Genomic DNA, 16,265 nt, shown 5'->3' on the forward strand with positions numbered 1-16,265 from the left:
TGTACGTTTGCCCACTGACAAAGAAATGATCAGTCTATAATTTTAATGGTAGGTGTATTTTAACAGTGAAAGACAGAATAACAACAAAAAAATCCAGAAAAACGCATTTCAAAAAAGTTATAAATTGATTTGCATGTTAATGAGGGAAATAAGTATTTGACCCCTTCGACTTAGTACTTGGTGGCAAAACCCTTGTTGGCAATCACAGAGGTCAGACGTTTCTTGAAGTTGGCCACCAGGTTTGCACACATCTCAGGAGGGATTTTGTCCCACTCCTCTTTGCAGATCCTCTCCAAGTCATTAAGGTTTCGAGGCTGACGTTTGGCAACTCGAACCTTCAGCTCCCTCCACAGATTTTCTATGGGATTAAGGTCTGGAGACTGGCTAGGCCACTCCAGGACCTTAATGTGCTTCTTCTTGAGCCACTCCTTTGTTGCCTTGGCTGTGTGATTTGGGTCATTGTCATGCTGGAATACCCATCCACGACCCATTTTCAACGCCCTGGCTGAGGGAAGGAGGTTCTCACCCAAGATTTGACGGTACATGGACCCGTTCATCGTCCCTTTGATGCAGTGCAGTTGTCCTGTCCCCTTAGCAGAAAAACACCCCCAAAGCATAATGTTTCCACCTCCATGTTTGACGGTGGGGATGGTGTTCTTGGGGTCATTCCTCCTCCTCCAAACACGGTGAGTTGAGTTGATGCCAAAGAGCTCAATTTTGGTCTCATCTGACCACAACACTTTCACCCAGTTCTCCTCTGAATCATTCAGATGTTCATTGGCAAACTTCAGACGGGCCTGTACATGTGCTTTCTTGAGCAAGAGGACCTTGCGGGCGCTGCAGGATTTCAGTCCTTCATGGCGTAGTGTGTTACCAATTGTTTTCTTGGTGACTATGATCCCAGCTGCCTTGAGATCATTAACAAGATCCTCCCGTGTAGTTCTGGGCTGATTCCTCACCGTTCTCATGATCATTGAAACTCCACGAGCTGAGATCTTGCATGGAGCCCCAGACCGAGGGAGACTGACAGTTATTTTGTGTTTCTTCCATTTGCGAATAATCGCACCAACTGCTGTCACCTTCTCACCAAGCTGCTTGGCGATGGTCTTGTAGCCCATTCCAGCCTTGTGTAGGTCTACAATCTTGTCCCTGACATCCTTGGACAGCTCTTTGGTCTTGGCCATGGTGGAGAGTTTGGAATCTGATTGATTGATTGCTTCTGTGGACAGGTGTCTTTTATACAGGTAACGAGCTGAGATTAGGAGCACTCCCTTTAAGAGAGTCTCAGCTCGTTACCTGTATAAAAGACACCTGGGAGCCAGAAATCTTGCTGATTGATAGGGGATCAAATACTTATTTCCCTCAACATGCAAATCAATGTATAACTTTTTTGAAATGCGTTTTTCTGGATTTTTTTGTTTTTATTCTGTCTTTCACTGTTAAAATACACCTACCATTAAAATTATAGACTGATCATTTCTTTGTCAGTGGGCAAACGTATAAAATCAGCAGGGGATCAAATACTTTTTTCCCTCACTGTATATATATATATATATACTGTAATTACTGTTCCTGTTAATATTTTAAAGAAAAAGTAATACAGCTGAATATTTGTTCATCATGACTCATTCAGGCTTGTCTGCACCCACGACACCCATGCCCAATGAGAGGAAGTGTGGTTTTGTGATTACATATAAAAAAGTGCTAGGAGCCAGTCATGTCTGCTTTTGCTAAGCTGTGAGTTTTGATCCGTACTCTAGTTCTAGCATTTCCTCCTTTCCTCTGCTCTGCAAAAGCCAGTGGAACCACCACTGTGTTACAGATATATAAAATATATTCGCAACACAAATGACACACAGGAAGACTTGCTCTGTGCATTGCGTAGTTTATCTTCCCTGACACTGACCACTGCCCTGCATCATATCCTCCAATTCAAATACAGCCATTTTGCTGTTCATTCCCACAAGAGTCCATCATAACGTAATTGAATCTCATTATTTTCTCAGTTGGACATATTTAGGATTTCTTCATGTTTTTATCCCAACCCTCCCTACGCAGTTGATGGCTTAAAAGGTGTTATTAATTGAAGGTATAGTGCCCGAGGCGGTAGAACATTATGGAACATGGACTGAAGTGGTAAATGCATCCATCTTATCGAGTTATGAGATCAGTCAGACAAAACAAAAGCCAGAGGGTGTCCTGTCACTCCAGGAAATGACATTGAGATCCTTGCTGTGGTCCCTCAACAGACAATAGCCCTTTTATCTAAATATTTAGGAATCTTAGTCATTGAAAAGCGAGCAGCAGAAGTTATTTTTGCCTTATCAACACACTCCACCTGTGCCCGTCTGGAATTCCATGGAGGTGTCCAGTAATTAGCATCAGCTACTTCTCTGCTTGATCTAGCCTTGACCAAAATGTTTCTAGGATAATTAGGGGGTTAATTAGAGTTTCATTGCTATTTCCATTAGAAAACATCAAACACTCCTAGGTGGGGATTAAAACTAAGTGCAGTGCCTGCTACGATTTTCACACAGAGCTTCATATGAGACCCTAAAAACCTTTCTTTTAGAAAACCCACATACATTTAAGGCCAGTAATACCTGACACTACATGTACTACTATAATAAAGTTTATATTATTGAAATTTAACGTTAATTCCTTGGGTTCTTATTCTAAAAGCGGCTTTCAAATACTTCTGCAACCTGCTAAAATATATAAACACGAAAAACAAAATTAAATATCATTTGCATAGCGCTAAACAGAAAAAAACATGCCTTTTGGGAAGCAAAAAACATGCTGCTTTCACAGATTTACATATTCAAAGGTCGCAGCAGCAACATAAGAGAAACAAAAATAGAATAGAGAGAAAGAGGGAGGGGGAAGCGATGTTAAAACAAAAGGTTAAATATAATACACAACAAACACATTGCAAATAACTATAGCTTAAAAATAGTATATGTGCAATGCATTGGAAGTCAACGCCGATCCACTGAAGGTGTGAACATTTCTGAGGATACTTTTTGGACCAGTATGCACACACGGCGATAGGGAGGTGTGACTGCCTGCAACATGCCAAGCACATGTACAGCTGTGATGCACGGCCGACTAGAAAGAGCGCAGAGTGAGCGGCGAGCAGCTACATCCGGGCACTTCCATCCCCGGGTTACTGTACTACAGTACGGAGACACAGCAGCAGCGGCCGCCGCCAGCAGGTAAGTGAGGGGGACCCGAGAGGGGGAGGGAGCCCGAAAAAATGCAGGAGGAAGAAAAATAACCAACTTTTTCTTATTTGTATATTTCAAATGCATTCGTGCGGGTCCCAGAGGGGGGTTTTGAGCGAGACGGGCGCGGAGACGGGCTTCCCCCCGCACGGCGCAGACTGGAGTGAGATGTGGGGCTTCCTCCTCCTCCAGTCTCCTCCAGTTTCATAAAAATGGGAATCACGGACAGTAAATCTCAGCCACGTCTGTGTGCACACCGCCATTTTCCAGAGCAGGGCAGAGGGGGATAGGGTGCAGCCGGAAAGTTTGGGAGCTCGGTGGCAGGAGGCTGTGTCCTGTTTGGAGGGAATGGGGTTATTGTATCACATCTAGGGGGAGGGGAAGAGCCGTGCAACGTGTGTTACCCTGTCCCATCTGGGGGAAAATACATCCTAGACACGGTAAGATGCCCCCCCACCCCCCAGCCCCATTTCTGGTGCAACTGAATCCCCACATGTGCATAAGAGCATATTAATAATGTGCCAACATATCAGAATACGCAATGGACGGGAATCGTGCGTTACGGTCATGCATGCTGCGCATTCCTACATGTGCGAGAGGGGGCATGATCCGGGCATGATCCGGGGTTTGAATCCGGGCGATTCACGGCGGGATGGTGAAGATCGTGGCTCGCGTGGCCGTTACAAAGCCTTCGCCTCCCCTCGCGGACTGGACGGGCTGCGATTAATTAATTAATTAATTAATTAACTAACACTTTCATTAGATGATCGTGTAGTTAGGTCAAGCCCACTGTGTGCTGGATTGTCGTCGTGCGCGTTTTAAAACCGCGGTGAATTGTAACCGTGTGCTCATCACGTTAGCCACTACTTTTCATTTTTTCCCCTTCTTCTTCTTCATCAGTCACATTTACTGATCTGGACCGACTTCTCAACCTACCTTGATGCTCCAAATCCCGCCCCCTTCTTCTTCTGGTTGGTTAACCCGGACCGTTGTGCGCTCTCTGATTGGCTGAAGCCGCTGTCCGTATGTCCAACCCCCGTCACTTCCACTACCATGTTCATGTGAGTGGGAGACCTTGGCCTTGCAGAGCTGGAGGGGGAAGGGAGGAGTGGAGGCTTGTCCGTAATTCTTCGCTCTATATAACGGAGATGGTGGCGGACTACAAGACCAATACATATAAATACATCGAAATAAGTGAGCACATGTATATATTGGGAACGTGCACAGGATGATATTTATATTTAATTTAAAGACTTGAAAATCCAGCGACAGGAGCTGCACATATAGGGTCCAATATGTGGCCCAGCCCAGTTAAATATATTATACACATAAACGCACCTTTTTCATAATGGTTTATAAATGGCTCCATAGGAGAAAACACAACGAGAAAATGCCTGCTATCACTGTGCAGATAACAAACATATCCAGCATGCAAATTGTTCTCATGCCTCACACAACCTGTTACAATTTATACTGAGGATAAATGACACATACTGAGCAAAAGACAGTTACCTCATTTCAAACTAATGCTTTGAAATGTCTTGTAATATTACGCCTTTTCAGAGGTAGCAGAACAGATTTAAACAACAATCTCTTTAATTGATGCCAACCAGAATTACTGGGTATTATAAAGTTTATATTTCATGATGCTATGTTAATATTGTTGAGAAATCAGAGACGCTATTGAGATGAATAAAGGTGTGAGCGAATTAATGCAGTGTTTTAATAAGTAGGTGCCACACTTTCCTGCTATAGTACCCTTCATGCATACATACCAACATTTTAAGTATGTTTTAATCATGTGGAGAATAAGATATGGTAATACAAAATATAAGTTTTTATACACTAAGTTACTGTGTGGGAAAACTAGCACCCATTCAGGAGGCAAGTGAATGGTTAAAAACAAAATTGACATGCTGAGATCTGTTTTATTTACTACTTTTGTTTGGGAATTTTGATCTAAATGTAGGAAATCTGAAGACTTACAGAATACACATTTTGCAAATTTTAGGATATTGAGCTTTATTTTAGCATCCTATGCTGTCTGAGATTAGATTTTTTTTCAGTTTCGTTAGAATTTACATTTCTCTTGTAAAATAGTTCATCCTGTGGATCTCAGTGATTTTCCTTTACTAAAACACTGAAGCCACAATGCTGAGCAACATTTTAGTAAAGCCATGGAAGCTGCAAAAGTTTGTAATATCTTACTGTTGAGTATAATTTCAGTGCATAACAGGGGCAGTACAGTGAATATGAAACCAGATCTAAATCTATTTTCATCCACATAAAATATTTGAGTATGCAGATGAACTTCTAAAAGCTTCCACGCTGACATATATATCTGCTCCTCCAGAACCAAACGCCTTTAATATAAAGACGCGTTTGGTTGTTTATGTCAAGTTTTAGAATAATCTCGATTGAAATGCTGCCCAGACCGATTACAGTTAAAGACACCTGGAGCTGTTAGTGGAAAGAAAATGAATGAAAACATGAAACTTTGATAGTAAAAGCTTCTGTATTTCTCTGCCTTGGGCTTTAATGCCGAGCTTGGCTACAAAACACTGTTTAATGCAAGAAGCATATAGAGCAGGGCCCGATTCTGGGACTCGATTCAGGAAAACACAGTAATATGTTGCGAGTTTAAAAGCCAACTTCTGAAGAAACAGATTCATTAGTAGGAACTGAAGTATGAACGTCAGCAGTGCTTGCTGGTTGGAGGTGTTCCCTTCCTGCGCTGAATTGACAGGAAGGGAAGAAGGTGAGTAGCGATGACAATCAGAACTGAAGAAACATGGCGAAGACAAAATGGCGAGATGTAACACTGGCACAATTCAACCATCTAGAAGCCATCGCAATCTGGTTGTAGTTGTATGCATTTAGGTCTCCTTTCTTCAGACAAATACCTCCTGGTATCTCCGTCCTTAATTTTGTTGAATTCCACGGAGTCCCAAACTGACCTTCATTCACAATGAAGTGGGAAGGCAAACAGATAAGCGAAAGCTGCATACACCACTATGTGAGGCTGTTTTGTATTTTCCCACTGTTCAGAAGTTGAGATACTGCTCTCAATTTGGTCAGTTCAAGAGGCTTCAGATGAGTAACCTATGGGACTTGTACCTTGCTAATTGTCACAGGAAAGATAAAACACGATGCACTGGCCATGTTTAAAAAGAAGACATCCGTTTGTGGTTAATAATAGCAATGTAATAATGATAATAAATATCACATTTGAAATGTTGCTAGCTCTCATCGTGTCTTACGTTAGATGAAGACATCCTGCGTGGCTCAGAAAGCAATCAACCCATTCGCCTCAGGTAAAGAAGTGGACGAATGTGGCGAGTAAATTTTTCTAAAGCAATTAAAAGACCGATATGCTTGAAATATTACCTAAAACAATATAGTGATACAAATTAAAATACAAAAAAAAAACATTTTTGCCTTCATTATAGGTGTCTTCTATAATGCAAGATGATGGTATTTTAGGAGAAAGTTGTCTTGTCTAAATGTGGCTGAGTTTTGTATTTGTTACAAATCAGCCCAATTTCGAGTGAAAATCCCATCGGGGTTATTGTTGGGAGGGAGAGATTTATGACAATGCGGTCGGCGGCTCATCCTCTGACGCAGTCGGAGACACTGAGTGAGGTGTGCGTCGGCAGGTTCATTAACAGCCTGTGCCGTACGGCGCTATCTGAGCCGGGTTTCCTTGGTAAGTACTTGGTATACAGATACATAGAAGGGAGACGAAATCTCCCAAAATACAATAATAGAAGGAAGGAGATGCTGTCGCTTTTGCCTATGAATGGTTTTCCTTTGCCAAGGGCCCCTGCGAGATCCTTTATAGAGCTAATCTAATGAAGGCCTGGTGCCAATGTCTCATAACGGTTAGTGATTCTTGTTCCTGTGCCAGTGCGACTCTTTATTTGTCTGTTTGGGGGTATTTTGGACCAACTGCTTACGCCCATCTGTGCACTAGAATACTAAAATACCCCCCACCCCCCACCAAAAAAAATACTGCTTTTGATTAAATTCTAACGGTGGGTACCGTGGGTTCACGAAAGCAGATCTGGGATTGATGCCAAGCCCTGGCAGAATCTTAAAACGAGTAGCTAAACAAAAATAATTATTCATATGTTGCTAAAAAAGAACAAGGCAGGTCGCATGTGTGTGAGTGTGTGTGTTAGTGTTGTGTTTTTTCCAAATATCCATTTGGTACTCAGGATTTGCGCTTATTTTGCTTGAAGGAACGTCATCTTTGCTTTTGAATATTAATGCAGCTGAATGCGAGGCTAGTTTTGTCAGTGAATTAGCATGCATCAGAAGTAAGGCTCGTCTTTTCATCAAGGCTTTGTTCAAAGACGTACTTATTGTCTCAGTGTTAGAGCTAGCTATCCTTGGAAAGCTGAAATAATTCGGTGTGAGAGGTAACGTATGTAGCTGGTGTCACAGCGACCAAAGTTTGAAGGTTTTTCCATTTTTATTTCTGTGTTTTCCTTCTATTCATGTTTGTCACCTCTTCCGCAAAAATGTTCATGGCTTCTTTTTGTTTTCTGCAGAGGGGCCGATGCCAAGAAGTGGATGCCGAATTCTTGCATGTCTCGGTGGCAAGTATTACACTTTCAGGCGGGGGGGGCGGGGGGGAGACAATGTACTGTTTTTGAAAGGGTAAATCAGCCATCTTGTATAGCCTATATCGAGTAAAAATAAAAGTAAATACATACATTTGTCTTGCAAACATGATATAATGATGCTGAATGTACGACTTAATTTGATTTAATGATGAAACCGTTATCACTGGGTCTGGAAGAGCAGGCTTTGCTTTTAAACTCATAGAATACAAGTATGAAATAAAGAAATAGATGTATTGTTTTCCTGCAGTCACATTATGAACTCGGCCGCAGTAAGATGTCAGGGCTGATAAACAGTCAAGATGGCGACCGACTCCTAAGAAAACCAAGAGACGCGCTTCTCCAGAAAGAGACTAACCATTTCGGCTTTTGTCTCTTTAACGGTTTGCATTTCTCGCTGTAAATGGAGAAAGTCATTTAATGGGGACGCAGAACAGCGGTCCAAAGTGTTGGCATTTAAAGGCGAACAAAAGTCAGGGAGCAGCCAAACAAGGCACACAATAAAAACATGGCTTCCTGGTGCAGTGAGACAGCCAGCGCCATGGCAAGCATCCTGGTCACATTGCACTGTTTATCCGTATTGTGAAGGGAAATGGCACACTGGACCCATGGCTAGCTGTCTGCCAAGATTCCTCCTGTAGAGGGGGATTCATTTCAGTCACTGCCCCTCGGACCTGCTCGTCAGTGCAGGGAATACCTAATTGACTTTCTCACACAGGCTATTTTGTTTACCCAGACAGAAAAAGACGACAGTTTTGTTGTTGCGGTCGGTTATACATGCTGTGTCACATCTTCTATACAGTTGATATGACTCTGCCAGTGTGTGTAACAGTGTCTTTTTCCTCAAAGTACGGTCCATATAGTGTCGTGCAGTTAACCCCGTTTTGTCCAGTGAAAAGAGGAACGTCCCCAGTCATGGCAATTCCAACGGAATGAAATGACAAAAGACAGGCAGCAACACTGTGCACAAGGGGATGTGTCGAGTCTGAAAATAGTCCTCCTATTTATAAAGTGACTTTGTAAGTGGGGAATTGTCAGGTGGTGTCGTTGTAAGCGAACATCCTCTATTCTTGCATATGTCTGTAATCTAGCAGAGAGGCTGTGTGCAGACCGGGAGGAAGTGTGCGCGGTGGGATGAGGTAGTAGGTTGTATAGTTTTAGGGTCACACCCACACTGGGAGATAACTACACAACCTACTGTCTTTCCCAAAGCGTCCGCACATTATCAGCGACGTCGCACGGAGGGCATCTTGTGCGCCCGCGTTTCCCAGGATCCCACCTCCACTCTCAAGGTTGCAGAGGATTTGCCGGAAATGTTCCATTCAAGGGATTGTTGCATTTTGTTTTTTCATAAGCAGCCTAACATAGCAGAACAAGTGCACTGTATTCAGCCGAGTATATTGTACTTTTTAAAATGTTTTAAGAATTATTATATTTTATAATCGTATGTAAAAATGTTTTACTATAAAGTGTAAAAAAAGTAACAGGATTATTTCACTGTATGTTAGTTTGTTTGCCATTCCCTTTTTCTGACCTCATTTTGAAATATGTTTATTTTTTCTTAAATCTCAAGATTCATCAGAAGACATAAATACGTGTATCATACGTGTAGACATCTGTGAAACGTGTACCTGTATATCTTCCCAGTGCTTTGTCAGTGTGAGGTAGTAGATTGTATAGTTGTAGGGTAGTGATTTTACCCTGTTTGGAAGATAACTATACAACCTATTGCCTTCCCTGAGGAGCAGAAAAGCACCATTACCGATTATATTATCTGTTGTGTAATGTATATATGCAGATCAAACAGTTGTACCCCTTTACTTTGTGATGGTTCGTGTTGGAGTTAATGTTTGCTTGTACCGTAGAGTATATACACCTCAGGGTTTCGGCGCCTGCCCTCGATGCCCTTCTTTGCACCGCAGTGAACCACCCAGTCAGGCCAGACAGGTGACCCAGATCTCACCCGGTCCTCCCAGTCTCAGACGTGCATTCGGCACACGGATGCTGCGGTTCAGGCCGGGCTTTAAAAGAGGCACGGGGCTCCTTTTAGGGAATGAAAGGACAGAAAAAAGGGCGTTTATGGTTCATTTAAAGTGGCACCATAACAGGAAGTGAGTTTCAAGGGGGGATTGGCAACATCTCGCGAGAAAACGGGGATTCACTGCGCTGTGAAGAAGAAAAGAAACGGCGCCTGGCACGGTGCACTGAATAGAAGTTCACACGTGAGGTGAGAATACAGAAGTGGATATTTATATACCAGAGAACCAATTCCGCTCAGAGGGAACTCCCTTTAACGCTCAGGGTCGTTGGGCATGGGGCACCCGGGCGTGGCGCTCCCAGACTCGGGGCTTGTGTGGAGAAGTTGAGAGGAACCGGTGGGCTCCTGGGCAGAGGTAGCAGATTGCATAGTTGTAGGGCAGGGATTTTGCCCCATTGACGATAACTATACAACCTGCTGCCTTTCTTAGGGCTTCATGATCACTCCTGTATTGTGGTTGTTATTCATTATAGCAGTAAAACAGTAGCTAGGACCTTAATTAAGAGTCTGTCTGTATCACCAATGTTGCTCTATTATGTTACTGATCCAGTAATTGAATTCATCGATTTGCTTCTGAACTAATGTTGTTTCGGTGTCCGCCTCGAAGCAGAAGCTCTGAATTAATTATCGATATGCTGTATTAAGGTCTCGCTTTATGGAAATATAGGTAATTAAATGTCTTCTAATGTCCAAATGACATCCATAAAATGAGTTTTCTGTATGTTGATATAAAATAATAAAAATGTTTCACGACATATTTGAGTGTGAACTCCTTTTTGCTGTATGATCAAATTAGCTTTAAGGTAGTTCATTTTCCTTCACAACATAAATCTCAATAAGCAGAATAAAACAAACAACTGCATCAACATCGGCGTGTATTATTAAATACAGAACAAAAACATTCTTTGGTTACATTTCTCCCCATAGAAATACACCAGACTTGACATTTGTTAGCGTGGTTACATACATAAAGCTTTGTAGACAGTGTGGGCCTTACTGAAACACCCGAGGCGTTAGAAAAGGATGGCGACAGTTTTTTTTATTATACGCAGAGAGAGATGCATATGGTAAATAAATTCCAAAGTGCAGCATCGAAAGTAAACTCTGCATCCCCCAAGCAGCTCTGCGTGGCTGATTTTATGTGTTGAAAACGTAGGCTTTTAGGACATCTTTCCCATCTTTGCCTGCGACAGACGCTACGATGCTCGCGTAATCGCAGGCCACATTGGTAAATCCCCTGTAACGGCATACAAGCAAGCCAGAAGAGAAACACATATGAATTGGGGCTCAGGTAGCTGTAAGATTTCATAGAGTTCATGTTTGAATGCTTTTTGAAAGTTTTCACAACATATCTTTCAGTATTACTTATCCTTAGACCAGTGGTTTTCAAACTGGTCTTGGAGTACCCCTTATCCTGCTGGTTTTTGTTCCAACCGAGGACTTAATTGCTTAATTGAATCCTTAATTGAACTAACAAAGTGATATACTGTTAAATTAGTAATTAAGACCTCGGTTGGAACAAAAACCATCAGGGCAGGGGGTACTCCAGGACCGGTTTGAAAACCACTACCTTAGACAATTTTCCTTCTAAAAACAGCATAATGCAGAACCGATTACACTCGTTTTATTTGTCAGTATGCTTTTACACCCTAATTCCACACATCTTGCATCCATAACTTGTCTCCAGTTTCCAATAATGAAAACTGAAGTTTGAAGGGAAATCATCCATATATTTCTTAATCCATGAACTGAATAAGTCGGTGCGATTCCCTACCTGGAAAACATGTGAGACCCTCCCAGCAGGTGGTACCGACTGTCCAGGGAGAGGCCTTTGTCTTTCAGCTGCTGCCAGGTCAACACGCGGAGGGACAGGTCCTGCGACGCGGTCACGACACGGAACGAATCCTGCGGGACGAAGCGGCACGCTGTCAGAGATGCGTGTCGTTGTGAGCATGACCGTCACTGTGCCCGGCCAGACCTCAGATACTCACGGCGCAAATGGCGGTGATGGGTTCGGTGTGGTCTTTGAAACATGCGAGCATGGTGCCGTTGACGGTGTACACCTTCAGATGGTGTCCCGAGGCCGTCAGCACCGTGCCACTCCCACAACCCCGGAGGAGGGTCTCTGGGTGCCAGCCACCAGTCTCTAACTGGAACGATCCCACCTGTTCAGCTTTGGGACACAAGTACACGGTTAGGGACATTTCTTCTCATAGTTCTGACATAAGGGGACGGATCTGGACACCTTCGCCTTGAGTAAATTAGTGGCATTTATGGGAACAGTTGCCGAAAGGCTAGGGACAGGTGTAGACAAAGGGTGCCACTGAAGAACGAGTGAGGACTAGGCATTAGAATAAAGCTGCTTCCATTCTGAATGAGTGGAGAGATGTGACTGATGTACTGGATCTCCAGTCCTGCTCCAGTCTCAGGGAAAACTGAAGAGATCGCCGATCGTTAAAAACAAATATATGTAAAATTTTCATGATCTTTACCTATGATTTCCACTTTGTATTTCGATTTTTTGGACTTGATGTCAAAGACTGAGATCTTCTTATGGTGTGACAGAGCATCGCTGTGAAGCATCAGCACTCTGGCGGCTTCTGAGGGCAAGAAGCAGGCAGACGAACATCCATTGACTGGTAATGACTGAGAAACAAGAGGCTCGTCTTTACAGGGACAGGTCAGACTTTCAGCGTAGAAGACCTGGAGGAGGTAGAACAGATATTAAGATTGTATTTGATGGATTTGGATGACTGTTGAGGCTAGAGAGGGATTTCAACATTACCTTGACAAACTGATCAAAGTTTTCATTTGTTCCAACGATAACCCACTGCTTGTCTGGAGAGGCAGTCAGCACGTTGATTTTGAACGTGTCGTACGCAACCACCTTGGATACCTGCGACAGGGCAGGACTTGTTAAGGTGTACAGAGATCCCCCAGCTGAGCCAACCTGGAGAGACGGACACAAGTATGGGCACAAATTAAGATTCATCTGAAGTGTAATACGGCACGACCGCAGACACTAATTTCAATGCCATAAAATGAACTTAAGCCAAACTTGAAGGTGTTTTTATGAATGTTACTTCTAAGTTCTAAATAAATAAACTGTAGAAATCCCATTGTAATTTAAAAATCGGTTGGCTTCTGCGTGTCTATGAGAAACACAAATGTGATTGGGACTCTAATTAAGAAAAACATCTGATTAGTTAATTAAACTTCACCTGGAAGATTATTTTCATGAAAACCTAACAGAGACACTTACAATCAGGAAGGACTGATCCTCCACAGTGTGGGACAGCAGTGAACATGCGGACGAGGAGGTGGGGAAGGATCCTAGCTCCTCTCCAGTAAGCCCCTTCCACGCCTTAATTGTTCCCTGGGAGTCTGCGCTGAAAAGGAGGCCCTTCTGCTGGTCAGCTATAATCATTCCCAGAGGCTCTTGGACAGACGTCGTCCACAGGTGAACCCCCTGCACAGGGGGCGAAAAAACTGGCACCAATTAAAGAAATGTTAATTTGCCCTTATTCTCATTGTCAAAAAAGTGTATTTGTCATGAACCCTAGAAACAGTTTGACATGATATTGAAATAAAATTAGGGAGATAGATGCCTTCTAGACCGACATTCACGGACTTAGTTGTATTTGGTGCTTAAGTGCGTTATGGTTTAATGTCAATTCAAAAGTTTTAATATCTGCTGGAAAGTTGAATGACATCCATATTGGGTGCTGCCATGGACACAGCTCTATATGGATGGCATTATATAGATAAATAGATTAATTGATACATTACCTCTTGAACATTCCATGCTCGAATCGTGCCGTCCGTGGAGGCACTACAGACGACAGACATGGACTTCCACGAATCGGACAGACTGCTGTTCCCCAAGACATACGCCAAACCGACAATACGGCCTTGGGAAAAAAAAAAGGTAAAGGAGGATTGAAGGACAAAGACAAAAACACTTAATTCTCCACATTCAGCCAACGGATTGGGAAGAGATTGAATATTGAAATGAATGGTTTCCATGGGGGGGGGGGTGAAAGGACAGTGCATACCGGTGTGACCTCTCAAGGTTTTAGCGGTGTAGTCAGCCGCAGCACGACCGGTTTGCATGTTGCGCTCCAGTCTGGACCGACGCAGATAATAATTCTTCCATGTCTGCATTCCTGCGGGGAGCTGAGAAAGATTGCAGAAACTCCAGCGCTTAAGAGACATCTGTCTGTGGAGAGAGCAGAGTCTCACAATTATACATCACACTTTCAACAATTTGAGTTTTCTAAAACAGATGATTAGGAATCAGCACTACTTTGTCTGACACCAATTAGAAACCGTAAATCACCCGTTAAGAACCACGTTCTTAGCATGCCCTCTAGTGGACATAAAGATATCACTCCTGACACCTGATGTGGTAAATATACAGCTTGGAAAAATTAAGAGCCCACTTAACATTGATTTCTGAACTTGGAGTGGACTCAATCTCACTGTGAAGAATAATTCTATGTTTATATTATTTTATCATATTATTAATATTTTATGAACACTGGCTAGACCTCAAACCCTGGCCAACACCAAAATGGACGCATAATGAGATAGAAGTCTGACCAGTGTCTAACCAGAACCCTAGCCCAATCATCACAGTTAGGTTTCCTGTGAAATCTAACCAAAACCTTGGTCACTTTGAACCCTAGTCTGAACCCTAAGTAATACCAGTGAAGTGGCCACAGATGCCAAGCAGAAGATGCACTGTAACCAGTTCTAGAAGAAGAGGCGCAGTCTTACCGCCACAGCCAGGCCGTCTCCGCAGCTTCATTCCAGAACTGTGCAGAAGAAAGTGTATAATAAAGTAGAAATAAACATTACACACACACACATGCATGAGTTAAAACCTTACTAAGCCCATTTTAGGCTTTAACAGCAGCCTGACCCCAGTGCCAGCCAACGAAAAAGTTTACCAGAGACTCAAACACTAACTGTAAACTGACCCAAATGTAATCGTAATTAATTTGATGAAACATTAATTTGTAAGTGGATAATTTTAACTCAAAAGTTGATTCAATAATAATGCTTTCTACATAACCTAAATGTAATCATGACTGAAGTCTAGTCCTAACTCCATCTGTGTCCCTAAATCAAATATAGCTTAGGCAACATTTTCTAAATTAGGATTCTCCTTTTCATTTACGTCAGTGGTCCCCAAATCCTGGTCTTGGAGCAGCCCCCACCCTGCTGGTTGTTCCAACAGAGCTGTCAATTACTTAATTGCACCCTTAATTTAACTAATAATTTCCTAAACCAGAGCCTTTTAATTATTTTAAACAGTAGGGGGTTTAAGTCAAGTATAGAATTGTATAAAGAATTTATTAAAGAACCAGCTCTTTTAAATTTAATTTAAAAAGACAAATCTAAGCAGATTGTCATTTCAATTAAGGTTCAATTAAGTAATTGAGAGTTTGTTTGGAACAAAACCTCCAGGGTCCTCCGGGACCAGGGTTGGGAATCCCTGATTTAAATCACGATTTTATTTCTAGAAATATGCAAAACCTCAAATATTACAGATACGACCAACGATGACTGAGCCTAAACAGATCAATAATATCCAGGATCTGTAATCTGCGCCGTAAGACGACATGATGATGATGATGATGATGATGATGATAACAACAACAATAATAATATGGGCTGTTGTTGTTTCTAGGATTTTACCTTATTGACCAGAGCAGCTCTGATCAGGTCCTCCTCCCCCAGGTAGGAGAAGATGCAGATCAGAGAGTCCAGAGTCAGCTCAGGTGAGTCGCAGTCCATGGTGTCAAAACGGAGACGCAAACGGCGGCTCTGCAGCTGCTGCCACCATCGGTCCGTGTTTGGGTCTCACTTCCTGGACTTTTCTGTTGCTACAGTGCGCCAGGAGGGACACATGAGAAAATGCGTTCTCTACCTTGTATCCAAATCTCATCCTCTCGTCCTACAACCGCTCGGAGCTGTACAAACAGTTTCCTGTGGATTGTCTTCTGCGGGAACATCGCTGCTCTGGTGGGAAGTGGTCCAGGAGGGTCTAGCATGTGATTTAGTGGCTTTATGGACTGCCTGTTCTCTTTTGTTTTCACTGGTGCTGACCTAATGATATGCCTATATACCTAATATATACCTAATGCTGTGTAATTCACCATGAATGGACTATAGCTGGCAAGTGACAAAGCCCTGGCGTGTGAAGTTTTTGATTTTCTTTTTAATTGACTTCTGAGAGGAGCAGTCAGCAGTCATTGTTTTCTGGGTATATATGTTTACAACAGCATTGTTTTTAGTTATTTTTTCACCATTTTATACAGGTGTTCTGTGTATAAATGTGTTAACGGGATTGTAAGTAATGCCAACAGATTG

General features: G+C 42.6%; 1 protein-coding gene across 1 annotated transcript; it reads right to left on the reverse strand.

Moving 5' to 3' along the window:
* Positions 1-10,745: 10,745 nt before the first annotated feature.
* On the reverse strand, positions 10,746-15,779 carry fbxw12 (F-box and WD repeat domain containing 12). The gene is made up of 10 exons (XM_066697777.1): positions 15,591-15,779; positions 14,667-14,704; positions 13,943-14,106; positions 13,677-13,798; positions 13,150-13,356; positions 12,673-12,837; positions 12,380-12,590; positions 11,879-12,060; positions 11,662-11,792; positions 10,746-11,124 (listed from the first exon to the last, which is right to left on the reverse strand). Exons 1-10 carry the CDS (start codon positions 15,687-15,689, stop codon positions 11,025-11,027), a joined length of 1,419 nt encoding a protein of 472 aa, XP_066553874.1. The 5' UTR covers positions 15,690-15,779; the 3' UTR covers positions 10,746-11,024.
* Positions 15,780-16,265: the final 486 nt, after the last annotated feature.

The sequence above is a fragment of the Amia ocellicauda genome, chromosome 3, assembly GCF_036373705.1.
Source record: "Amia ocellicauda isolate fAmiCal2 chromosome 3, fAmiCal2.hap1, whole genome shotgun sequence".
Classification (NCBI taxonomy): domain Eukaryota; kingdom Metazoa; phylum Chordata; class Actinopteri; order Amiiformes; family Amiidae; genus Amia; species Amia ocellicauda.

Excerpts from the sequence above, each read along its gene's own strand:
- fbxw12 (XM_066697777.1), bottom strand. The coding sequence starts at position 15,689 with ATGGACTGCGACTCACCTGAGCTGACTCTGGACTCTCTGATCTGCATC. Across the intron at positions 12,838-13,149 it reads AGGATCAGTCCTTCCTGATT|GTTGGCTCAGCTGGGGGATC; the intron begins GTAAGTGTCTCT and ends CCGTCTCTCCAG. Across the intron at positions 12,061-12,379 it reads ATACAAAGTGGAAATCATAG|CTGAACAGGTGGGATCGTTC; the intron begins GTAAAGATCATG and ends TGTGTCCCAAAG.